The 26,335-nt window shown below is 39.7% G+C and overlaps 1 protein-coding gene across 2 annotated transcripts in view; it reads right to left on the reverse strand.

Annotated features, from left to right (window-relative positions):
• The window catches only part of VPS50 (VPS50 subunit of EARP/GARPII complex), an 86,863-nt gene that overhangs the window by 45,347 nt on the left and 15,181 nt on the right, over nucleotides 1-26,335 (reverse strand). For both annotated transcript variants that reach the window (XM_026675681.2, XM_087946364.1), the window contains exons 5-14: nucleotides 24,411-24,464; nucleotides 23,023-23,093; nucleotides 21,180-21,297; nucleotides 21,062-21,097; nucleotides 19,393-19,475; nucleotides 14,334-14,376; nucleotides 13,565-13,663; nucleotides 11,984-12,124; nucleotides 2,402-2,534; nucleotides 1,050-1,141 (exon numbers count right to left, since the gene is read on the reverse strand). In XM_026675681.2, coding sequence (XP_026531466.1) covers nucleotides 1,050-1,141; nucleotides 2,402-2,534; nucleotides 11,984-12,124; nucleotides 13,565-13,663; nucleotides 14,334-14,376; nucleotides 19,393-19,475; nucleotides 21,062-21,097; nucleotides 21,180-21,297; nucleotides 23,023-23,093; nucleotides 24,411-24,464 — 870 coding nt within the window. The remainder of the gene's footprint in view (nucleotides 1-1,049; nucleotides 1,142-2,401; nucleotides 2,535-11,983; nucleotides 12,125-13,564; nucleotides 13,664-14,333; nucleotides 14,377-19,392; nucleotides 19,476-21,061; nucleotides 21,098-21,179; nucleotides 21,298-23,022; nucleotides 23,094-24,410; nucleotides 24,465-26,335) is intronic.

A 26,335-nucleotide genomic window follows, 5' to 3' on the forward strand; every position in this document is an offset into this window, starting at 1 on the left:
CCCCTTTAGTTGGGGAAAATTGCTATGAGAAAAGACCGTGTTGCTATTGTTCATGAAATGAGAGTTCTGGGAATACTTATGAGTGTACTCTAAGCAATGCAGTGATTATATTTTTCACTACCAAAGCAGTTCCTCCAAATGGAATTCACCACCAGATAATGATCGTTCATGGTGATAGCTGTGTTGACACGAGTTAGTATGCATTGCTGGATCAAAAAATAGAAAATATGGTAAACTGGGAAGAGCTATTTGAGGATCAAGAATTAGGTGGATGACCTATGACAACAAGCAACTAGTTTCATGTGAGAAAGGTTGATGAACTGCTTAAAGACAATAAGTGAATCACCGAAGGGAGATTGCTGTCAAGGTTGGCATTTCACAGGAATGGGTTTCTGCCCTTCAACAATGGAAGATGCGTCCTTTAAATTGCTGGTGGCAGGATGAAAGTTTCAAGAGCTGGAATTTGCTAGCAATTGTTATCAGACTACAAAAATGAAGTTGAGGATTTTTTTTCACAGCAACTTGATGGCCAACAAAATCTAGGGTCACCAGCATGATCTAGAAAGAAGGCCTCAATCTGGGAACTTCAAGACTGCAAAAATCAAAGATTCAAAATCCAAAATTTGGAAGGAAAGCTCATGATTATAGTCTTCAGTGATGTTATTTACATCAATTTCCTTGAATCTGGCACACAGCTCAGGACCACTGCACTGCAATAATTACAATTTCAAAACAACATTAAGTACAGTTTGGATGCATAAGACAAAAATGTTGCTGCAGTATGACGATGCTAGGCCTCACCCTTCACAAAGAATTCAGTATAAAAACAAGATCAAGATTAATCACCTTGCACTCAATACAAAGGCTTGAATATGATCAAAACAACATAAAATACATAGAAAACAAAGCCTTTCAACTGATACTCATTCCCCAGGGAACATCTATCATGTTAAGATAAATCAATAATCCTTTTTCAGTTTTTTAACCATGTCATTTAAAATCATGCACAGAAATTGATCTTATTTTGATGGATCAAATTTCAAACAAACCTGCCATATTCGTGAAAGCCCATGCTCCAATTTTTTTTTCACATAGCTGCGGTCAAAATTTGTTTCCTCGGTATCCAGGATGTTATTTCCATCTAAAATATAATTTAACTGTAATTTCAGGCACCAGTAATGAGGAGAAAATTGAGTTTTACAAAATAGCAAAGATTTCATGCATTGTAGATTCATTTTATTTCTTTTGAATCTTCAACATTTCTAAATAGAAAATAAACGCTATAAACAAAGTCTTGTATTTTATAACATAGAACAGAGAATCTATTAGTAGATACAGCTAGAATACATCTCACATTGTCCTTGACTAATCTGCTGGCTGGCAGTGATGAGTCCTGATGATAAGGAGTCCAACTACAAGTAACAATAAACTAGCTGTTTTAATGAGCTTACAGATCTGTTCCAATATGCTACTGAATGTGGCCCAATGCTCAATGCCTCACTGCTTCACTTAAAAAACAACCAGTCAGTCACACAGATCTAATTTGATAAGGGATGTAATAGAGATGCCCCCAAATCCAATGATTCTGTCAAACTGACAAATTGTACCAAAGCAGCACAGCCTGCATAACAAGAGCATAATGGTCATTTAATCATTTGTCTCCTCTCACTTGTAGAAGTGAAATAAAATACTTTACTATGGTCAACAAAGATAACCTCAGTAAATGTGTTCTAGAGTCTAGACTTCAGCCTTACAGTGTATATGAGACCTGAGATACAACACATTTTCCAGCTAAGGATTACATTTAGCCTATGAAGAGTTGGTGGGACCAGGACAATTAATTAAACTAAATATAACTAATCTCACCTCTCTTCCAGGAACTTATGTGTGATGTACATAGCACCTCCTCCTTAAATTTCACTATTTAAGTAAAGACTTAAGTAAATAGCTCTGTGAGAAAATGAACTGGCTCAAAGCCTTCCAGTGAGTTTATATCAGAGGGTAGATCTGAAGCTCCTAATATTTATATTGCATTTTTGAGTTTGTGAACCCATTTCTTTCAGAGTAGAAGTAGATTCTGGGACCACAAGTTGTGCATTTGTTGCATTAGGCAAGCATGCTAAATATAATTAAGACCCTAAATCTATGACTGAATAAAAGTTCATGGTTTCTAGCAAGTGCTGTAAGAAATGTTTAGATGTTCCAAATAAAATGTTAATTAATCACAAAAGGAGTTGAATATAAAATACAACAACCATTTGGTACATGTTCCTTAAACTAAGACATACAGCATCCCACTGAAACAATGGACACACATTAACCATGTTGTTCAAACAGTTCAGATGGGCTCCATTCCAATTTTTATGCTTGGAAACTGAAAATAGCAAGAGGCATTTCCTACCAGAAGATGAAGGAGATTCCCCATGGTCATATTTTTCATGCCAGTCCATTGTCCGATAATAACTCAGCATCACCTCCCATAGAGCTTTGCACAAATCAGCAAGGCATGGAATGTAACTGTCCGATGTAATGTGCTGTGCAATATACAAAATAGGTCTGTGAAAGTATCTTGCTTTCTTAATTCAAAAATGCCAAAATTTATATAAAAGTTAACTATTAGCACAAAACAACAATTAAAAATGACTGTTTAACTTGTGCATGTTTTAATTTGCATTTTAAATTTTATGTCACTTAGTATGCCTTAATTTTAACTGTGATGCTTCTGAGATGAATAAAACATTAAAAGTGATAAGCTGCATATATACTTCTGTAATTTAATAATATATATGTCTAGCTTATAGATGGAATAGTTAATAATTTTTTCCTAAGAGGGCACTCAACCTCCTCACTTTTTTTTAAACCATGAACATTTTATCTCTTGTTCATAAGGCCTTAAGTTCTAAAATGGACTGTCCCAAAGGTGTTTTTTCAAGAGGCAAATGGACTTTCTTTTTTCTTTTTTTGAAGATGTTTTTGAAGAGCTGAAGAAGCTTCTTGGAGAAGAAGCAAAACATGTTCAAAGAAAAACCAGGAAGTCCATTTGCCTCTTGAAAAAGCACCTTTGGGACATGATCGAAAATCTCCATAGACTTCTAAAATGGATTGCAATTTTTTTTAAAAAAAAAAAAACTTCTTTTCCTATAATAAAACAGGCCATTTTCCACTTAATATAAAATATTTGTAACTCTTGTGCTTACTAGATGGCATAAATTTCCAAAAAACCATTCATGGATTCTTGCTACTGCAGTAATTAGCAGGCTTTAAATATACCATTAGTCCGAAAAGTCAACAGGTACTAGCACTTAAAATCTGAAGGATTCTTCCTACCTTGTCAATTAGCCTGCTTAAATTAAGAACATTGGATATTTATGTGTTCTTTTGAAGAAAAATATATATTTTAAATGCTCCAAACACACTAGGTACAATACATATAATTTTCTCTAGCTTTTCAAAATAAATGCTGTTAAGAATTCAATTCCTAAAAGTCACTTCCCATTAAATCTTAATTGCTTAATTAATTAATTGCTTAATTAAATGAAAAATCCCAGGATCCGTATGCAAACACTTCTAAAATTTAAAGACTACCTGGTATTAAATGTCCCAATGTTGCTTTTTTTTTTTTTTTTTTGGGGTTATTTTTCAGCTTCCCAGTCTAACCTATCGTCTAGAGCAGTGGTTCCCAAAGTGGGTGGTATCACCCCTGGGGGGGCGGTGGGATGTCTTGGGGGACGCTAAGAGGCAAGAGGAATGGCAGAGAAGTGCTGGAGGTGGGCCCCTGGCAGGGCGCAATTAAGGGGTGGGATTCTACCGGTTCATTACCATTCCCGGTAGTTTGGAGAACCAGTAAAACTGGCTGGCCCTGCTCCTTTCCGCCCACTCCTCCATTCCCTGCCCAGGCAGTCCTTATTGTGTATGCGTGACAGTTGCTGACGGCCAAAGTAGCACGTTGGGAAAGCAGAGCAAGCAAAGCCGGAAGTCGGTAATTTTCACTGCAAAAAGCATTCAGCTGCTGTGTCTTTTTTTCAGTGAGGCTGCACTCCAGCCACACCGAAAAAAACATGTGGTGGCTGCAGACTTTTGTGACAAGGGCGATATGGGCTGGCGGGGAGCCCAGTGACAACAATGGCTCAGCCCTGGCTTGCCTTCCCTGGCAGCCAGCCGTGGGAGGAAGGTAAAGTCAGGGTCGTGGGATGACGAAAGAGGCGGTCGTGGGGGAAGGAAACGGGGAGATTAAGGGCTCTGAAAGGGAAAACGGGGTGATGCAGGATTAGCCCAGGCGTTTGACAGATTAGGCCATGCCTGCCTGGGCAAGAAATAAGTAGATAGGTTAAGGAAGGGATAGACAGGGAAAGAGAGACAGGAAAGAGAGACAGGGAAAGAGAGAAGAGAGAGAGAGAGAGAGAGAGAGAGAGAGAGAGAGAGAGAGAGAGAGAGAGAAGGAAGAAAGAGAGAAGGAACAGACAAGAAAGTAAAGAAAGAAAAGGGAGAGAGAAAGGAAGAGAAGGGATGGAAGGAAGGGACAGAAAGAAAGAGAGGGAAAGAGAGAGAGAGAAGGGACAGACAAGAAAGTAAAGAAAGAAAAGGGGAGAAAGGAAGAGAAATGAAGAAAAGGGATAGGGGACAGCAAGAAAGCCAGAGAGAAAGGGAAAGAGAGAGAGAAAGAAAGAGGGAGGGAGGAGAAAGTGAATGGGATATGGAGGGAGGGAGGGAGAAAGAGAAAGAGAAGGGAAAGAGAGAGAGAAGAGACAAAAGAAAGAAAAGGGAAAGGAGAAAGGAAGATAAGGGATAGACAGAGGGGGGATGGAAGGAAGGGACAGAAAGAAAAAGAAAGAAAGAAAGAAAGAAAGAAAGAAAGAAAGAAAGAAAGAAAGAAAGAAAGAAAGAAAGAAAGAAAGAAAGAAAGAAAGAGGGAGGGAGGGGAAAGTGAAGGGGCATTGGTCCTACCTGAATGCTTCTTCTCGGGGAGCCGAACGGAGAATCCAGGATGGGTCGTCTCTAGTCTCCTAGCTCTGCAGACCGAATTGAAAAACTGAGGACACACCCCCTGGTAACAGTCCCCAGTTCTGAACGACGTTTAAGAGAATTCAGCTGCTCCTTGTCTTCAAATAGATAGTTCATTGATACTGCGAAAAAAAGGGACATTTCCTCCCTATTCCGACCAGACAGAATACAGGGTGGGACTGGATTCTCCCTTCGGCTCCCTGAGAAGAAGCATTCAGGTAGGACCAACGCCCCTTCTCCACTGAGCCAAAGGGAGAATCCAGGATGGGACATACCAAAGCTGGCTGATGGCTGTCCTACGGGTGGGAGCTGGATTGGTCAGAGGTCCCCACCACTACATGCACACCCTGCAGGACTCGTCTTCCAAAGGACGCCTCCGCTGAGGCAAAGGAGTCAATTTTGTAATGTCTTATGAATGGGGTCACTGATGACCAGGTCGCAGCTCTACAAATGTCCAGAATCGATGCCTGCGTTGCCCAGGCTGCGGTGGTCGCTGCACTTCTGGTTGAGTGCGCTGTGATCCTCCTGGGCACAGGAAGGCTCTGTAACTCATAGGCCCTTGCAATGCAGGCTTTGAGCCAACGACCTACTGTGGAAGGTGTCACCCTGCGACCTAAAGTTGACGGCTGAAAGGAAACAAACAAGGCTTCCGTCCTTCTAAAAGAAGAAGTTCTTTTAATGTAAATACGGAGGGCCCTCCTAACGTCCAAGGTGTGCCATTTTTTCTCTAGTGCATGGGTAGGCTCAGGGCAGAAATTAGGCAAAATCAACGATGGAATAAGGAGTTCACCTTGGGGAGGAAGGTAGGGTCCAACCGCAGAACCACCTTGTCTGCATGGAATACGCACAGATCCTTCCTGATGGATAAGGCCAACTCCAAAATACGCCTGGCCGAGGTAATGGCCACCAAGAATGACACCTTGCACGTGAGAAGGTGAAGGCAGACTTCACGTAAGGGTTCAAATGGGGGAATAGTTAGTGCCTGCAGGACCTTAGGCAAATCCCAGGTGGGGTAGCAGTAGACCACCGGTGGCCTCAGATTTGTGCCCCCCCCCCCAAGGAAGGCTTTCACCCTAGGATGTTGGGCCAGAGAAGTAGAGCCCTTGACCGAAATCACCAAGGCCAAGGCAGCCACCTGTCTCTTCAAGGTATTGGGGGCGAGACCCTTATCCAACCTGTCCTGCAGGAACTCTTAATCCTTTGCAACAGAAACCCCAGTGTGTTCCAATTGGTGACAAGCGCACCAACTGCAGAAAATCTTCCATGTTGCGTTATATATCCTGGTCATGGAAGGTCTTCTGGCTGCCCTAATGGTCTGAATGACCTTTGTGGAAAACTTCTCCTATTTCAGGATCCCCCGCTCAAGCGCCAGACAGTCAACCTAAACCAGGCTGGATCTGGGTGCTTGATCAGGCCCTGGCTGAGGGAGATCTTGTGCAGGGGAATTCTCCAGGGTCTGGCGACTGACAGGCCCATCAGGTCGGTGAACCAAGGACGCCTGGGCCAGTAAGGGGCTACCAACAGAAGTTCCGCCCTTTCTATCAGTACTTTCCTGATTGTCCCCGGAATCAGGGGAAGGGGGGGAAGGCATACAATAGTCCCTGGCGCCACCTGCAACTGAGAGCATTGACCCCTTCTGCTCCTCGGGCAGGGAATCGAGCAAAGAACCTCGGGAGGTGTGTGTTCTCTGGTGATGCAAAGAGATCCAGAATCGGGTGGCCGAAGCATTCCATCACCTCCTGGAATAGACTGGGATACAGTCGCCATTCTGACTGGTCGACTGTGGCCCTGCTCAACCAGTCTGCCTGCACGTTGGATACTCCCGAGATACGTTCTGCTCGTAGCGACAGCAGGTTTCTCTCCGCCCACCTGCGCAATTGAGTTGCTTCCTGCATTAGAGATATGGAGCATGTGCCCCCCTTGCCAGTTTATGTGGGCCTTGGTAGCCACATTGTCCGTGAGGAGAAGCACATGTCTCCCCACCACCTCTTGCCTTAGATCCTTGAGCGCTAAGCGGACAGCCCTGAGCTCTAGCCAATTTATGTTGTGGGTGAGCTCCTCTCGTGACCACCTCCCCTGGGTGACCTGGGCTCCCAAGCGGGCCTCCCAACCATAGAGACTGGCGTCGGTGGTGATGGTAATCTTCTGGGGTTCCCTGTACAAGCATTCCTGATCCATGGCTCGGGACTGCCACCAATGGAGGGAACGAAGAACTGGCAAGGGGACGTGAACCCTCCTTGGAGAGTCGCCCCTGCTCTCCCTCTGGTAAGGGAGCAGGAACCACTGAAGGGTTCAGGCGTGGAAGCAGGCCCATGGGACAATCCCGATGCACGATATCATCTTGCCGAGAAGTTGAGACAGCAAGATAATAGGTGCCTCTCTGGAAGACAGGATCAGCGACGTGACTTCCCTGATACTGTCTCGACGCTCCTGTGAGAAAAAACCTGTCTGGCCAAGGTGTCTATAATGGCCCCCAAATGCAAGATCCGAGTCGATGGTACTAGATGGCATTTGTCCAGGTTTATCAAAAACCCATGCTCTTGAAGCATCCTGATTGTCAACATCAGATCCTCCTCTGCCTGGGGTCTGGAAGAGGATGCTATCAGGATGTCGTCCAAATAGCATTGGATCCTTATGGGTAAGGTTCTGAGGTGTGCCGCTACCACTGCCAAGAACTTGGTGAAAGTCCGAGGCGCTGATGACAGGCCGAATGGAAGAGCCCTGTATTGAAAATGGCAACCGCCATAGCAAAACCTCAGGAACTGACGGTGGTTGGGGTGTATGGGCACATAGAGGTAGGCCTCCGTCAAGTCTACCGAGGCCAAAAAATCTCCCTCCCGCAGTCTCTCTAGAATGGAGTGGAGGGAGTGCATCTTGAACCTTTGGTAGATTAGATGTCTGTTGAGTCCTTTCAGGTTGAGGATTGCTCCCCCCCCCATCCCCCAAGGCCTTTGGAATCACAAACAACATTGAATAGAAACCCTGTCTCTCCTGGTCCACCGGAACCGGCTGGATGGCCCAAATGTCCAGCAGATGGTGGATCACTGATTCCATGAGATCCCTCTTTGAGGGGTCCCTGGAGATGGTGCAGCACACAAAGGCTCTTGGGGGGGGAGAGAAACTCTAGAGAGAGACCCGACCGTAAGGTTGACAGGATCCAAACGTCCGTTGTGGTCTGTTCCCACCTCTGCCAGAACAGTTCCAGGCGGCCTCCTATGAGGGATGAGGCTCGGGCGTCACTTGTTGCTTCTGAAGTGTCTACTGGAACCCCTAAAGGACCTTCTGCCCTCTTGCCTCTGACACCCTCTGGCAGCAAAGGCCTGTCTATCAGCATGAGAGGAGGATCTCTGGAAAAAGGGCCTACTTTGATGGGGAAAGCCTTCCCCAGCTTCCCCATTTAAAGGAGGGCTTCCTGTAGTAGGGATGAGACCTTTAATCAAAGTGCCTCTCCTGGGAGGGTAGGATCTTTCGCTTGTCCCTGGTTTCTGTCAAAAAGGGATCCAGGGCTTCCCCCAAAAGCTGCTCTCCCTTAAAGGGAGCCGACACCAGTTTCCATTTGGTTCTGACGTCCATCTGTCAATTTCTTAGCCAGAGAAGCCTGTGTGCTCTTATGGAAGAGGCCATGGCTCTGGAATTTGGCTGACCTGAGGGTGGCATCAGCAGTCAATTGAGCTGCAGCTATAATCTTATTCAGGTCCTGATGCACCCTGAGATCCTCAGGTGGGATTCTGTCCGTAGCTGCCTCAGCCACCGCAAAGAGGCCTGAGTAAAAAAAGATGTGGTCGTCGATGCTCTGATGGCCCAGGAGTCGGTTTGATGAGCTCTCCGGAGCGCCATCTCCTCCTTCCGGTCCTCTGTCTTTAGAACATCCTCCACATCAGGTGGGATGACAGATGAGGAAGCTAGGGCTACCACTGGGCCACTTACCTTTGGCACTTCCATAATGTCCAAAAGGTCTTTGTCCACATTAAATAATGTAGACTCAGACCCACTGGGGCAAATGTACATCCCAGGGGATTCCCACTGCTTTTTGATCAGGTTCAGAAACATCTGGGGCACAGGTACAGCGTTCACCACAGATGCTTTCTCAGTGAACAGGAAATCCTCCTGATCCTCTCCCTCAGTTGGAACGTCCTGAGTGACCGTCTCCTTTTTGAGATGAGCCATGCTCTTGGCCTTAACCAGCAGAGTCTTGAAAAGAGCTGGCTGGAAAAAAGGCCCTTAAAGGAGGGGAGACCTGCTGCCTTCGATTCCACATCCGAAAAATCCCTTTCTGGAAGGAGGTCCCTTTCGGAGCCATAAATTTGGCTGCTTTCTGAAAGGGAGGCCGAGCGCTCTCTGAAGTGGACCGGCTGTTCAGCAGAAGCCTGCCCCTGCCCCTGCAGGACTCCTCTGCTAGGTTCCAAATAAGACAGCTGGTGCGGCTGGTTGACCTCTGCCTGCAATTCCTGTCTTATTGTCTGGGAGATCCAGGCTCTCATGAAGGATGGCATTTCTTGCATCTGGGTCTCCTCCGGTCATAAGCCAGCTGCTGTAGATGTAAAGGTGGCTGCAGGCACAGGTCTGGCTCCACTGAAGACTTGGTCTGCAGGTGGCACCATCCCCTGAGGCGGCTCAGAAAAATTGTGAGAGGTCTCAGCCCTGATTTGGAGGTTACCCTGCAAATCATGGGTACTTGAGCCCCCAAGAGACCAGGCCGTCATATACTGCCTATCTGCCAGTCGGTCTGGCTGCCTGTCATCTTGAGGAGGCAAAGTTTGAGGGGTGGCTCTGTATTCAGCCATCCTGGAATCTCTCACTGCCCTGTCAAACTGTTTGTCTATGGCTTTTTGTCTACACCTAGCCTCTAGTCTATCCTCAGCCCTAGAGGATCTCTTAGGGGCTAGAGCCCTGGCTCTAATCCTAGCTCTGCCTCCACACCAGCAGAACTAGGCTTAGGGGATCCCTTTACAGCCTTCTCTCTTCCCTGCTGAGGAACTGACAATTCTTGATCAGCTCCCTTGGCGACCATCTTTGAGCCCACCAAAAATAACTGTCACTTGACAGGGGTAGAGAAAGGGAGAAAGAAGTAAAAAATAAAATAAAATAAAATAAAAAATATTCAGCCTGAGCTGTCAGCTACAGCCACAGTAGCTGTCCACCACTTCAGGAGGCTAGTGCGACCCAAAGTGGTGAGCTCAGCCCAGCTCCGCAATTCAAAAGCCGAGTCAAGGAAAAAAAGTTGAAAAAAACCAAACAGCTGCTTCTTGAATTGCAGCAAGCCCTGACAGGTCAGAGGCTTGCAGAGCCTGGCTCTGGCTGCACAATTATCAGGCAGACTCAAGCGTCTCGCAGCTGCCACGGTGCTCTGGGGACTGGATGGGGGGTCAGGATTTAATCCCGATGGCCAGAACCCCCCCCCAGGTACAATCCTGCAAACTGCAAGATTGTCCCTGAACGAAATAAATGGCCGCTGTCGCCGAAAAGGGACAGAAGCACTTAGCGGCAGCTGCAGCTCGTCCCAGGCACGGGAAAGTGGATTGAGAGGAGGCGAGTTAAATAAGACACTGACTCCCACCCCAGCCCGGGCCACATGGGCTCTCAGGGTCACCTCCTCTCCAGTTTCGACAGAAAACAAAACAAAAACCAGTCCACCAGCAAGGAAAGTCAAAAATTAAAATAACAAGCAAAAAAATGTGAACCGGAAAAAAGGCACGAAAAAATGAAAGTGCTAAACCGGCAAGCCAGCTAGCTGTCAAACCTGATCTAAGCCTCTCTGCAAAAAAAAGCTTAATCCAGGGGGTGAATATTCTTCTACAATCCTAACTACTCAAAGCCCTTAAAGGGTGGTCTGAACACGCTGAGATCGAGTGAAGAACTGGGGACCGTTACCAGGGGGTGTGTCCTCATTTTTTCCACTCGGTCTGCAGAGCTAGGAGACTAGCGACTACCCATCCTGGATTCTCCCTTCGGCTCAGTGGAGAATGAGGTATCTAGTCCAAGCACCTGCTCCAGCAGGGTTAGAAGGGTGTGTGTGTGTGTGTGTGTGTGTGTGTGTGTGTGTGTGTACGCGCGCGCGCATGCGTGCATGCACGCAAGACTGTCAAAACTCCAAAAACAGGTCAAGTAGCTCTGGGGAGGTCAGTCATAAATTAGAACACTTGCTAAGCAATGGCCATTAAGCGAGGACCACTTATATTTGGTTTGCCAGTCACATGGCCACCTGGCCATGACCACCCAGTCACATGACCACCAAACAACACCTACCCAGTCACATGACCAGCAAGCCACACCCAGCCAGCAAGCCACACCCACTGCCACATGACCACCATGCCATACCCACAAATTAGGCCATGCCCACAGAACCAGTTGTTAAGAAATTTGAATCCCACCCCTGGGTGGGGGGCACTGAGGATGAGTTTGTAGCACCAAGGGGGCGGTTGACTGAAAAAGTTTGGGAACCACTGGTCTAGAGATTTCTTAGTAAACTCCATCCAAGGACTTCATTAAGTAATTCTACCATACAAAACAGCTTCTTTGCAGAAATTCTGATAGCCTTGACTTTACTAGCATTCTGATTTTTCTGTGAAGCAGCGAGGCCAGCTGTTACAAGACATTACATGCTTTATGATTTATTATGGGGGAGGTTTTGCTATGGGCCTTATCACTTTATTTTGCATTGCGTTGCACTACATTGTTTTGCACTGTTTTTACTGCATTTTGCTCTATTTTATGTTTTCTATATTGCTAATTCATTAGTTGAGAGGAATGACTTTATAAATTTATAAATATGCTTTTTAATTTACCCATCCATCTTATCATACTTTGCCCTTATGACACATATTTTATCCCAAATATGGACTTAATTTTAAAAGGCTGATTTACCTTTATGACACATATTTGATCCCAAATTAAATATGGATTTAATTTTAAAAGGTTGCTTTTAAAGGCACATCAGCAAATCCAAACATTAAATATTCAAAACCACTATAGAACTACATACTGTGCAAAGATCCTTGTATTGAAGCTTCTGAAATTTGGTGTCGGTGTTTCCTGCACACAATTCAACATATCCTAGAACAACCTGGAATACTGTATTGTGAATTGCCTGAGTAAAGTGCATATGCAGTTGGTCCATGGCTGTCTGGATAGAAATAAAGGAGGATTTAAAAGCATCTTATAATCATTCAGTTCCCTAATTCTATTTGGACACTATGCAACTCCAATATATTGAGCTTATCTACATATCTATAGCTCAGGATTAAACTATGAAGTCCTTGGCACTTTCTGAATTTGGTTTGTTTGCAGATGTTTCATTACCCACCTAAGTAGCAATAGCATAATTAGTCAGACAATTAGGTAGGAAACAATATATTGATCAAGGAATCACTAAGCAGAAAACCATACTGACAGCAAAACCGGCAGGGTAAGATACTCTGTCTGTCTCTCTGTCTCTCTGTCTCTCTCTCTCTCTCTCTCTCTGTGTGTGTGTGTGTGTGTGTGTGTGTTGAACTCATTCACACTGATATTACCAAATTGCACAATGAAACAGCTGGAAACAAAAAACCAAGCTCAGGCAGCACCATGGACTTCATCCATTATAGCAAATTTGGTAATATGTATATCTTTATATTCAAATGAAAATTGATGGTCAAGTATTTCCTTGTTTCTTTTCCTAGGTTTTCTTTCCCAGAAGTGAATAATGACATTCCCAGAATCAGAAATAAGAGTTGATTTTTGGTCCCATCTCAATATAATTAGATTTCAAAATATTCCCATTTTTTTCCATTCATGAATAATATCAGAAATTAGCAACTGAGAGTTTCCCAGCCAAAAGTGTATATTTTTCCTCCAGAGAAATTTATAATTGTAAGATTGATGAACATGAAAGAACACACTATTGAAATAAAGGGAACAAATATATTTTACTATTCTTACACTGACTTTCTGAGGCTATACTTTAATCACTTATTATTCTGATCTAATCTCCAGGGAGCATTAAAGGCAAAGTTAGTTCTTTTAAAAAGAAGTAGGCACTTGATTTAAAATTGATTTTGGGTGCTATGAATGAACATTTTTAAGACTCAATTTTCCTTCAGCTGTGCTCTATATTTCTCTCTCTCTCTCTCCCCATCTGTTTGTCTCTGTCTCTGTCTCTTTCTGTTTCTCACTCCCTCTTCTCTCTACACACACACACACACACACACACACACACACACACACACGTAATCCTTGTTGGTACAACTGAATCCAAAATTTAAATGGCTAAACAAGACAGTTATTAAGAGAGGTGTGCTCCATTTTACCCCCTTTTTTGCCATAGTTGTTAAGCAAATCACTGCAATTAAGTGAATCATGCAGCTGTTAAAAAGATTTGGCTTCCCCATTGACTTTGCTTGTCAGAAGCCAGCTGTAAATGTTACAAATGGTGATCACTGGACACCAGGATATTATAACTGACATAAATGCCTGAATTTTGATCACATGACCATGGGTAAGCTGCAATGGTCATAAGTGTGAAAACATCATAAGACAGGCTAATCCACTGCATATCAGGATAAAAGTTGAACAAGAGAATACTAACCTGTGTTTTTCCAAGCAGTCTGTATGCCTGTTGTACCTTAGTATAATGGTTTATGTCAAAGTTCTTGCATATTTTAGAAAGTGCAACATCTAACTGCTCCTGTAAAGTAAAATAATTCAGCATTTAGTAAAAGGTAATATTAAAAAAGCTACAGTTCAAACACATTTGATACACTTGTTCACAATTAAACAAAACACCTTCAAACAAAGGTATGAGGAACTTACTTTTGGAATATTGAGTAGGCAGAAATCAACTAAATGGTCTATGCAAATTATTAATTCCTCATGAGCTTTACAGCATTAGTGTTTCATTAAAATGTAAGTATGGGTTATGATAAAGGTATGTAAATTTTATAGGTTGTGGAGAAATTGGATATGGAGGTTTCTTCCACTTTCTCAAAAATCTAACTGTACACAATGAATTTAAACTGTGTGTAAAATCCTGGATGGATAGTACATACCAACAATGAAATGATGGAAGTCTTTGCTAAATGTGGTAACAACCACCAAGCTAGAAGGCTTTTAATTGCAATTTAATAAATTTCTGGATCTTAAAGCTATAAATTCAAATGCCTAGGTTGCAGGTTATCTTAGTTCAAAGTCAGCATAAGGAACAATAGTAGGAAAGAACTGTTGACCATGCATCCTGCATCTGATTAAATTCTGTGGGAACAGAATGTTGGAATAGATAGGATTTCAGTCTCGTCTAGTATGATGAAAATACTTTTATCATTTAATGGGTGAAACTACTTACGCTCAACTAAACTCACCTCAATTTGCTCCAAGGTATCTTGTAATTTTGAATTCAATTCACTGTAAAACAAAAAGCAACCATTAGAAGCTACAGTATAACTTTTTATTTTTTATAATTTTTTAAATTATTTTTTTTATTTTAAATATCATTTTATGTTCTGTAAGCCGCCTTGAGTCGCCATGGATGAATAGGTGGCAATATAAATTCAATAAATAAAAAAAATAACATCTTCAAATTTCAGAAGTTAAAAGTTTTTTCAAATTAAGATGAATATTAGTGTCATTTCAGAAACCTTTTTAAGGTCATTCTTCTAAAATATTATGCACAATACATTTTATGCTAAAACATCCAACAATAACCAGATAATCATTTTATCAATTGAAGTAGAAACAGTGTAATTTGCAGAAACCAAACAATAAAATGGGCAGCCACCTAAATAATTTTCAAAATTCAGGAATCTTGTAGCATTGATAAAGGTCTAACATAGCAGGTGACAGCATCTAGCCTAACCTGGTTCATTCCAAAAAGGCTGAGAGTTACACCTATTTAAATGAGAGTCCATCAGAAACCTGGGTTGCAGACCAGACTGGAAAGTAAAAAAAACGAATCAGAAAAGACAATGACCCTCCAATTCCATCCTGCTGATAAGAAAACTACATCGATGTGTCTAGCGAGCCATAGAATTTAAATTAATTCAAGGGATTCTTTCTTTCTCTTACTAAACTGAGATGCATCAAAAGCTAAATAACTTTTTAATTTATAAGAGCATAGAAATGACTTTATAGAAGATGTGTAGAGACCCTTAACAAAATAAACTCAGTCCAGGAAAACAAAGAAATATAAGAAACTTAAAATTGTCAGCTTAATTCTGTGCATGTTGAGATAGTTTACTGAACTTAAATTTTTATTATAATCAAAAACCAGCATGGAACACTACACCTGAAAAATAATATGAGAAAGGAAAAACATATAAAATCAATCATGGTGTAGTTACAGCTATCATAGTATATACTAAATGCAAGAATAATAAGTAGAATCAAAGCAGTACAGTAGAAATATAATATATCCCTGGACACAGGTAGCCTTCAACTTGCAACATTTGTTTAGTGACCAAAGTTACAATAGCATTGAAAAAGATGATTTATGACTGTATTTGACACTTATGACTGTTGCAGCATCCCCATAGTCACTGATCAAAATTTGGACTGTTGGCAACTGGCATATTTATGATGGTTGCAATGTCCCAAGATCATGAGATCACCTTTTGTGACCTTCTGACATGCAGTCAATGGGGAAGCCAGATTCAATTAACAACCATGTCACTAACTTAACAACTGCAGTCTTTCAATTAACAACTGTGGTTGTAAAATGGGGCAAAACTCACTTGACAACTGTCTTGCTTAGCAATGGAAATGTTGGGATGAATTGTGGTCATAAGTTGAGGACTACCTGTAATAGACAAATTAAACCTAACTAGAGGTAAAATAGGCTAAAACTAGAACACCTATAGAATTGCTGCATGTAAAGGGTACTTGTTCCTTAAGCAATATCAAAACCTAAAGCTACTGAAAACAATTGAATATGAAAACATGTTAATAAAAAATGAACTTTAAAAAAAAACTATTATAAAGATTTTTTAAAAAACTGGGAAGAAAGTGTTATTGCTAACATTTTGTCAAAATTATCATCTTCCCTGACTTTATACTACACCACACTGACCTTACTGAGAGACACATTCAGCCTCTGAGACTGGACAGAATCAAAATATAGAAATAAGTATCCATTCATTCATTCAGAAAGGACATTTCTCAACTCTCATGGAAGGGGGACAAATAGGAGCAACCAAAGAAAAAAGCAATGACAAACCATCTTTTTCTTTTTTACAAATTGAGCTTATATTCCATTCTACAGCTAACTGTGTTTGGGTGCCTTTAAAAAAGAAACATCTATATAAACTCTGCCACAAATCCACTATATTCACATCAAAGTTAATTGATGGAAATCTATGGTTTATACCTCATATCCCTAACACGAAACAAATAAGTTACAATTGTTCTCAGAATAATTATTTGGTCTTTCAACAATGTAATTAATTATGCCGAAACTATTCACTTGTGGCATTCATTTATTGAAACAATTAAGGCATGTTAAGACTCCAGTTTATTTTAATCTCTATTTGCTGGAAAATAATCAAAAGAAAACAGCATCATTCCACTGAGAAAAAGAAAGTTGAGACAGAAATTTCGTATGCTAAAGAAAATACACTGCATATAGATAATCCTCGAGTTACGAATGTAATGGAGTCTGCCATTAAAAGAACGTGCCTCATTCCTCCAGTTAATCAAATGTGAAGGTCATTAAAAGCACATGGGATATCTCAGGAGTGGGGAAGACTATGGAAAGCCTACTGCAGGGACAAGACCACAGTGTCCAGCCACCAAAGGCCTCCCCTCATGCATTGAGAGATCCCATGCTCCTCTTCCCATCCCTTGGGGTCCCAAGCTGCTTTGACTTTTCCTCCCCACCCTGTCACTGACTGCTAACTTATCTTTGGCACCATGCTTGAGAGCCCTGCGCTACCCACACGCTCCTCCTGCACAGGCTTGGGTGTCGGAGGCCTTGCCCAGCCACTCTCCGCCAAGCCCAGCCTCTCTCAAAAGTGGGCGTGGTCCTGCTCTGCCACTTGCTGGACCGCTGAAACTGCTCAGATTTCACAAATTGCACCACCATGGAGCTGGAGAGCTTGGTACACCTCACTTGCTAAAAGCACTCTTTTTTCAAATTGCAAGAGGGGCTACTAAATAAACTTGCCTTCCAGCTCCATCACCTTTCTCCCCACAGTTCAAGATGCCCTTCTTTTGCTGAAGAAATGGAAAAAAATGTGTTTCAAAAGGAAGAAAAGCATAGGGAAATCAAAGAAGAATCCTCCAAAGTTGTCATTCTCCCCAATGTGGAGTAGAAGAGACCAAGCAATCCCACAACGCAAATTCATGGGGCTAAAAAAGAAAGTAAAATCAGCCTTTCCAACTTCATAAGATCATTTTTTGTGCGTGAGAAGTTTGAAAGGATGATTTTCCTTTTTTTTTGTTTTAGCACCACAAACTTGTTGCCATTTGGAAAAGGAACACTTCTGGCAAGCGAGGGGAGCAAGGGGGTAGCGCACCAAGCTCTCCAGCTCCAGTGGCAGAGAAATGTGGTGGAGCTGAAAAGCAGGTTTGTTTTAGGAGCCCTCTTGCAATTTGGAAAAGGAACGCTTCTGGCAAGCGAGGGGAGCAAGGGGGTAGCGCGCCAATCTCTCCAGTTCTGCAGCACTACAATTTATAAAATCTGTGTGGGTTTGGCAGTCCAGCAAAAAGTAGGGCAGGGCCGCACCTGGTTGCGAGAGAGGCTGGAGCTCTGTGAGGAAAGGAAGAGTCTAGGCTGGCACTTCTCCATCTGGCTGGACAAGGGCTCCGCCACCCAAGGTCATACAGGAGGTGGACAAGCTTCTCAGGCATGGCACCAAAGGACCACGTTGCAGTGTCTCTGTGGGTGTTTGTAAGGGCAAATGACCGCTGTGGTGCTGCAACAAATATAGCTTTGGGTCTTGGTTGTAAGTACTTTTAGTGGAAGTGTCGTAACTTTGAACATGTGCTAAGTGAATGTTCATACCTGAAGGAATAGGTACCTGTATAGAAGTATTTCTTTGGGAATGCAATGTATTAAAGTGTTTGGACATGATTAATTAAAATGCCTGTATATTCATATAAATTGACTTTTTTTCAAGATAAAGAAAAAGGTGATGAAACACATGGATGAACAGATCAATGTCAGTTTTGCATGTATTCATTCTTAAATCCAATCTACATCAGTATAGTCTTAAAAATTCAGAATATTTCTTATCTTTAATATTTTTCTGTAAAATATATTCCTTCTAAAATACTTATTTCTTGGATTCTACATACCTTTTTATGTAGTTTACAAATATTTAGAAATAGCAATCTTTATTATAATATTCAAGGAATCACAAATTTTGAAAGATTTAGTTAAAAAAGTAATAAGATTGGCTTAACAATACAGATATATAAAATTCTCAAGCACCCTTAGAAAATAAAATATATAAAATACAGTTGGGTGAAATAAGGTCTGTAGAAGAATTGTATCTAATTATTTACATGTACAATCATAAAAATCTTAGACCAATGTTAGTACATGACATTTGCACATTTTATCTATTTGAAATATTAAAATTCCAAAATCACTTAAAGCATTCAGATTACAATATAATATCACCCTTCCTTGAAATAATATTACCATCTAATGGGGCATAGGAAGCATGTCCCTTCTTAGCAGAACCTGCTGCGTGGAACCATCCCTTTCTTAAAAGATGACCAACCTTAAGCCTCCTAAGTTCCTACTTGTCCTGTTGCCAGTCCCAAGGAAATATGAAATATGAAGACGAAATGTGATTGCCTAGTAATAGTTATTTACTGCTTTTTATAGTAGTTTTATTAAAATTACAATTAAAAACATTTATAAAGTTTATAAAAACAAACTTTATAAATTTTATAAATAAGCAAGCAAACAAGTCAGAGACTGGATTTACATAGTAAGTCATGCCAAAAACAAACAAATCACATTTTGGTCTAGCATTATGTACAAAGTAAGTCTAAGCATTTCTACCACGCAGTCCAACTCTATGCATATTAATCTTAAAGTAATGCCCCAGATGTATGCTTAGCATTGCAAATATAGTTTTTATGCAGCAGAGACTTTATAGCCTTCAGTACAAGACAATCAGTTAACTGGAACAGAAATACCATGTTGCATAACAACTAAGCCCCTTAAGACTCAAGTGCACTGTCATAGTTAGTAGCCACCACTTGCATCTCAGAAACTTGATTAAAGTACAATTTAAAAGCATTAAACATATACCTATACCATTCTTTTTATTCTAATTAGAAAATTTATATCTAGAATCAAAGCCAATTAAATTCAAAGTTAACTAACAACTGTCTAAAATGCCGCTTTGCCTCTTCATTCATCCTATTTGATTCCAAGAGAGAATCAGCTTCACAAAATGTCTCTGGCGTTACCTTATGCAACTGTAATGTTTGAAAGTGCTAGCTGCCTTCTGGCATTCCAGGCACAATTGTATAGCCCCTGGATAATCTTCCTCCTGTAAGAAATCAAATATTTATTTTAAAAAAGCAATTGGGCCGAGGCTATGAAAGAGGGCACGGCTGTTATACTTTCAGACTTTTAGCAGTGCAAATCATAAAACATCACTGGCTCATCTGAATGGAGCTGCAGTCTTCAGGCCAATGTAAGATAGATAGATCTTTCTCAACCTCAGCAACTTTTGTGTGGGCAAAAATGTGTAGACTTCAGCTCCCAGAATTCCTCAGCCAGCAATATTGGGGACTTAAAGTCCAGCCAGTGGTGGATTCAATTTTTTTTTACTACCGGTTCTGTGGGTGTGGCTTGGTGGGCATGGCAGGGGAAGGATACTGTAAAATCTCCAGTCAGAAGTGGGATTTGCTGGTTCTCTGAACTACTCAAAATTTCCACTACCGGTTCTCCTGAACTGGTCAGAAGCTGCTGAATACCACCTGTGGATCCAGCCATGTTTGGAGTTGCTGAGTTTGAGAAACATTGATATAAATGCACTTAGGTGAAAAGAAGAGCTCCACGGGGGCAATGTGATTTCCCCATCAAAACAACAATGGAATAAACCTAAACATCCTAAAGAAACCTAAACATCCTAAATAAACCAAAAGCCCCAGAAGCAAAAATAGGAATTACCTACAACATACTGTGTAAATATTACAACAGCCATTACGTAGGATAAACAAAAAGAACTCTAGGAGAGCATGAACAACAACTAGAAGTCAGAAGACATAATGAAAACTTCTTAATTTCACCGCTTAACCGTAGTTTTAACTGGGAAACTATGAGCATCCTAGGCCAAGTCAAGTCCAAAATTGTTAGAAAATTCCTGAAAGCCTGGCACTCAGACAAATCAGTCATCCATAGGCACATAGATATAAACAATATTTACATACCATTCAAAAGAAAAATCAAAAAGGAAACAAAAAGACCTCACCAGAAATCAACACCCAGATGAGCAGAGATTAATGCCAAGATTAACACTAGACCAACAATTAATAAGCAAACAATACTCCAATCAAAAAACTACCAACTCAGACAAACAAGCTAACAATAAACAACAGCCCAATCAAGTCCACTGCCACCAACATTGGCAGGGCAAATCACTAGTATAAAACGAGAACAAAGCCTACTCCTTTACTAGGACTGATGTTACTTTGCTCAGAGACCACCAAGGACTCCACAACGATGCATCAGAATTTGCTTTGACAAAAAACTTTGTCTGAAATTATTCCTGCTAACTGCAACAACCAGAAAAGGCTATTTTAAGTTGTTTCTGTAGGCAAAAGCTTCTCCTGACTTTGGTAAGAACATGCTGTCCAACATTGCTCACTGAAGCTTGGCAATAAGAGCAAACATCTTCCCACAGCTGAAAATAATAGTGTCAAGACATAAGAGTAATAACTCAGACTTTATCTCTCTTCTAAAAGAAGCTACACAACTTTTCAATAGCTTGTATTAGAATGGCCTTATTCTGGCTGTGAACTCTGGGAGATGCAGTCTCAATAAACTTGGACAATATCAAGAATTCTATATCTTTGGGAAATATAGGAGGACAAATCACATTTTCCAACCTCAATTACATCAATTTCTTACCTCCAACATTTCACTCAAACGCACATCAGTCTGTTGCTAAAATTAAAGAAGAAAGGTGTTATTTTTTGTGGCACTAAAATTAAGATATTAATTTGACAATTATACGTTCTGTTCATACCAGGGTTTTTATTGTTCTTAGAGATTTTAGCAACCCAATCAGTAACTGGCGTTTCCGTTGATTTGCAAGAAGACCCAAGCTGGCTTGAGTAAAACCCTCCTTGGCCGTATTCAAATGCCTGCAGAAAACATTTTTTAATGAAATCAAAGCTTTTATCAAGAACGTCAAGTCATATTGCAATAATCTTCAAATATTCAATCTGAGGTTAATGTAGAGTTCAGTCAAATACCATCCAAAAGTTTGGAAAAAAAATTCAGTACAATAATACATTTCCAGACATTTGACAAGTAATACTTTCCTAATTACCTGCAAGCTGCATTTAGATGTCATACTAGGCCCATCAATATGATGGCTTCACATGCTGTGCAAATAACTTCTAACAGAACAAAATTATATATGGAAGGTCAGAGAAGTGATTGTTTAATTATCAGGGGTCTATTTTAACATCCATTCTTTAACATTAAAATGATAGAAAGTTGCTGTGAGAAAAGGCTGTGTTGCTATGTTCACGAAATGGAAGTTTGAAGTGAGTACTTCCCACCATGACTTTTTTGAATGCCAAAGGGGTTGCTTCAATTAAAATCAACACCAAACACAAGTTTTTAATGACGATAATTGTGTTGAATATGCTAAGAAGAAGAATTATTGACATGAGCAGGGTATATTACTGGCCCAAGAAAATACAATGATAGTAAACTGGAAAAAACTGATTTGTATGAACAAGAATGAAATGCATGACCCCTTTTCTTGAACCTGACACTATTAACAGGGAGCTATGATGCAATATTCAACATTTTCGAATGATTAAGCAGAAGAAAATGCTGCTAAATGGTAATGCTAAGCATATACTTCATAAGCCACTAAAATGGAGTTATGAAATTGGATTTCCCTTTCTTACCCCATCTGCCATGGAGAAATGTCAATTTGATGTTCCAACTTTTGCTTTTTCCCAAAATTGAAAGACTACTTTCACAAGGCATCTGTCTGACTCAAATGAAAATGTAGAAAGGACTGTCAGAACTTGCATGAAGAGACAAAATATAATGTTTCTTCATGATGCCTTTAGGAATCTTGTCTATTAACAATTTTTAAGTAGATTTAGTTGTTTAACAAGTTTGAAATTCTTTTGGCCTATTACAGAAGGGGGGGGAGGAACCAACATTGCTATATTATACTAATCAGCATTCACCTAGGGAGGACATTAGGTGTATATATGTTAGTTTATTTAAGACACTTTTAAAATGTCTTTTTGTTGTATATTTTTCTGTTCGTTTTAAAAAAATATTTTGGTGTTTTGTATTTTAATCTTTTTTGAATAAACTAAAATTTTGTATTAAAATATATCGTCTATTATGGCAAAAATTCGTTGTAAATGATGGTGGTTATATATAGAAATGAATACCAGTGACAAAAAGAGATCATTTTGAGAATTATTTTCCTGTTTCATTCATTAAACCAGGTGTCTCCAACTGTGGCAACTTTAAGACTTGTGGACTTCATCTCCCAGAATTCCTCAGCCAGCTTGCTAGCTGGGGAATTTTGGGATATGAAGTCCACAAGTCTTAAAGTTGCCAAGGTTGGAGACCCCTGCATTAAACTATCCCAATAAAAATTAAACATATGAGAGTAGGGGCATTACTTTTCATTCAATGATCATATTCATACTTAATATGATGAATTGGACTACCAGAGATATAAGCCAGCAATGTCTTATAGCCCAGGATATCTTTATATGTTTTGTACTTATATAAATGAGAGAAAACAAAACAATAAAGTAATTATGAAGCTTTTTTACTATATTATTTTCTAAAGCAATTAAACTTTATTCAAAAATATATCATACCGTCTTCCATTTGTACAAATAACAGCAGCTAATTGAAGGCTTGTTTGCAATGAAGTAACTCGTTCAAGTTCCTACGGAAATGTAATAAAGTCCATTTAGTTTTCCAGGGAAATAGAGCCACTGATCAAAATGCAATGCTCTCATACAAACATTTTATCTAAAAAGAACAATTAAACATTCAAGTAAACCATAATGATGATCTAATGAAGACAATGTAGGAATTCATCACTTACACAAAGATAATTCACACTAGAAATGCATTAGATCCTGACACCTAATTGTAATTTTGGATGAATTGTAGAATTGAAAATTGTTTCTCTGAACAAAATTCTTCAATGCATAGATTTGCCATTAAGGAAATTACATGTAAATCAGAATGGCAAGACTCTAAAGGATGCAGCAAATATTCAAGTAAGAGTAATATGCAGTTTGTGTTATGTGGAGCTGGATAGAAAGGAAGAAACGTGGAATAAAATGCACAATGTCCCCAAACAATCAGCATCATTTGTCATTGAGGTTTATGGTCACTAGCTGCTTCTGGTCTGGTTCAAGAATTCAATTAAATATATCCCCACTGCTGAACATAAAATATGCAATTTTTCAACACTGATATAGTTTTTCCAGCTGCAATCAAACTGTTTTTTTGCCTTTCAAATGAACTTAGGATATGATATAAAAATAATCATGGGAATAATTCATTGGAAAATAAAAATGCTTCTAAATGTTCACAAGAAGTAATGTCCACTCAAGCAAATCTCAATCCTTTATCTAAACTTCTTTCTTTCAAATGAAAGCTAGTGAATTGCTTTAATAGCAAGCTATGAAACAGCCAAAAAGGACTTAAAAAAACAACAAGGGTTAAATAATGTGGTACCTACAATCACAAGTGCCTTCATAAACTTCCTTAGTTCTAATCAGGCTCCCAATTCCATCTTAATTTATTTTTAGAGTTTCTTAATTAAAGAAAACCAAATGGGAAGTTGGAAAATGCTATGCAACAAAGCCAACTACCAGTCTTCAGAATGACCTAAAGTTTCTTAGAAAGTAAGCATGAAGTGTAGCTGCAGGATACTCCTCATAAAAACAACAAAAAATGCTGCTGAAGTGATAAAGAATATCCTAAATGGCTATATGCAATATGGAGAACCACCTCACTATTTGCATTTCAGCAGCAGAGAACTCTGCGTATATTACTATATTCTATACCAGGACTCTGATATATCAATCCCATCAATTGTAAAGCTTACACATAGACAACCTGACATATTTATTAGAGGTTTTTCACTAATTTTCTTCAGTTTTCTTTCTGCAGTAAACATCTGAGGCTCAAAGTAAAATATTTAGTTTTATAAATTATAAGTTTTATTACTTTGCTTATATTACCTTACCTTGACATATGCAGTCTGTTTCTCAAGGATCAAGTCTGCAACTTTTTTGGATACCTGTAGATGAAACATTGAAGGCTAAAGTTCTATGTACTTGTATTAAACTGAATCTAAATCATATACATCAAAGATCTTCAGCAATTTGGAATAATACATCTTAAATATTTTATTCCACTTTATTTTATTCCATTTTTAAATAAATGGAGATAGAAGTAATTAACACTCCTCTAGATTGCCATGCTTCACAGAATAAACAAAAAAATGGTTTTACAATGCAAGAAAAGAGGAGTGGTTTTATATATTAAAGAGACCATTCCAGCGAAATTGATTTATACTGATGACGACGGAAGACTACTAATGGTGGAAATAATGGATAATAATACGAAAACACTCCTGATTGCAATCTATGCCCCGAATGACAAACAAGAAGAATTTTATAAAAAAATTACATATCAAAATAATTGAACTGGACTATGCTAATATAGTTATGATGGGAGATTTTAATGGAACTGTAGACAACAAACTGGACTATACAGCACAGAAAATAATAAAGCAAAACAGAAAGACTCTCCCTAAATCTTTTTTTAATATGGTAGATGAAATAAACTTAAAAGATACATGGAGAAAAAGAAATGCTAAAACTAAACAATACACCTTCTACTCAAATAGACACTTATCATGATCCAGAATAGATATGATATGGATGTCAACAGAATTGTTAACTAATATTCAAGAAATAAATATTGAAAGAAGTACTTGGGCAGATCACAATTCAATGGCAATTAAATGGAAAGGACAAAGAAGAAGATCTAGATGGACGCTAAATAATACTATTTTAAAGGAAAAAGACTTCACACAGTGGATGGAGAAAGAACTGGCTTTTTTCTTTAGAGAAAATGAAAGAGAAGACACATCAATCCAGAATGTATGGGATACAATGAAGGCATATGCCAGAGGCTTAATAGATTATACAAGGAAAAGAAATACCATGAAAAGACTAGCCTCTAAGGCATTAGAGGATGAGTATAAAGGACTTGAAAAAGAACTACAGAAAATGCCACAGAAAAAGGACATTAAGTTAAAAATTGATATAATCAAACATAAAATTTGTCTAATAGAAAAAGAAGAACTAGCACAGAAAATCAGAGGTGCTAAACAGAATTACTTTGAAGATGCAAATAAACCAGGTAGATGGTTAGCATATAAATTGAGAAAGGAGAAAGAATCAAGGAAAATATTGCAATTAATAGATGATCAAGGCCAAGTTTGCTATGGTAGTAAAGAGAAGAAGGAAATCATTCAAGACTATTATGGGAAACTATACACACAAGAGAGTATTGATGAGGAAAGAGTCAAACAGTACCTACAGAATGCTAAGTTACCCCAGATACCTAAAGAGATTGAAACAATGTTAGAAAGCAATATAACGATGATGGAGTTAACTGAAGCACTCAAGAAGCAAAATAATGGAAAGGCACCAGGCCCAGATGGACTTCCAGCAGAATTTTATAAAACACTACAAGAATCGTTGAACCTTCCATTACTAGAAGTTATGAATGAAGTTACGTTAAAGAAGAAGATACCTAAATCATGGTCAGAAGCTTATATTACACTTGTCCCAAAAGAGGAGGCCGATCCATTACAAATCAAGAACTATAGACCTATTTCCCTACTAAACGCAGATTATAAAATTTTTGCTTCAATATTAGCAGAAAGACTTAAAAAATACTTAAATAATTATGTCCATCCTTATCAAAATGGATTTCTGCCAAAGAGACAAATTAAAGACAATATGAGAGTAACCTTGGACACTTTGGAATACTACGAGGCACATCCTGAAAAACAAATGGCTTTGATATTTCTAGATACACAGAAGGCATTTGATAATGTGAATTGGCGATTCATGTTATTACTGCTGGAACAGATGG

Source organism: Notechis scutatus, chromosome Z, assembly GCF_049901735.1.
Source record: "Notechis scutatus isolate UNSWTSFEM ecotype Mainland chromosome Z, rNotScu1.2, whole genome shotgun sequence".
NCBI classification, from domain to species: Eukaryota; Metazoa; Chordata; class Lepidosauria; order Squamata; family Elapidae; genus Notechis; species Notechis scutatus.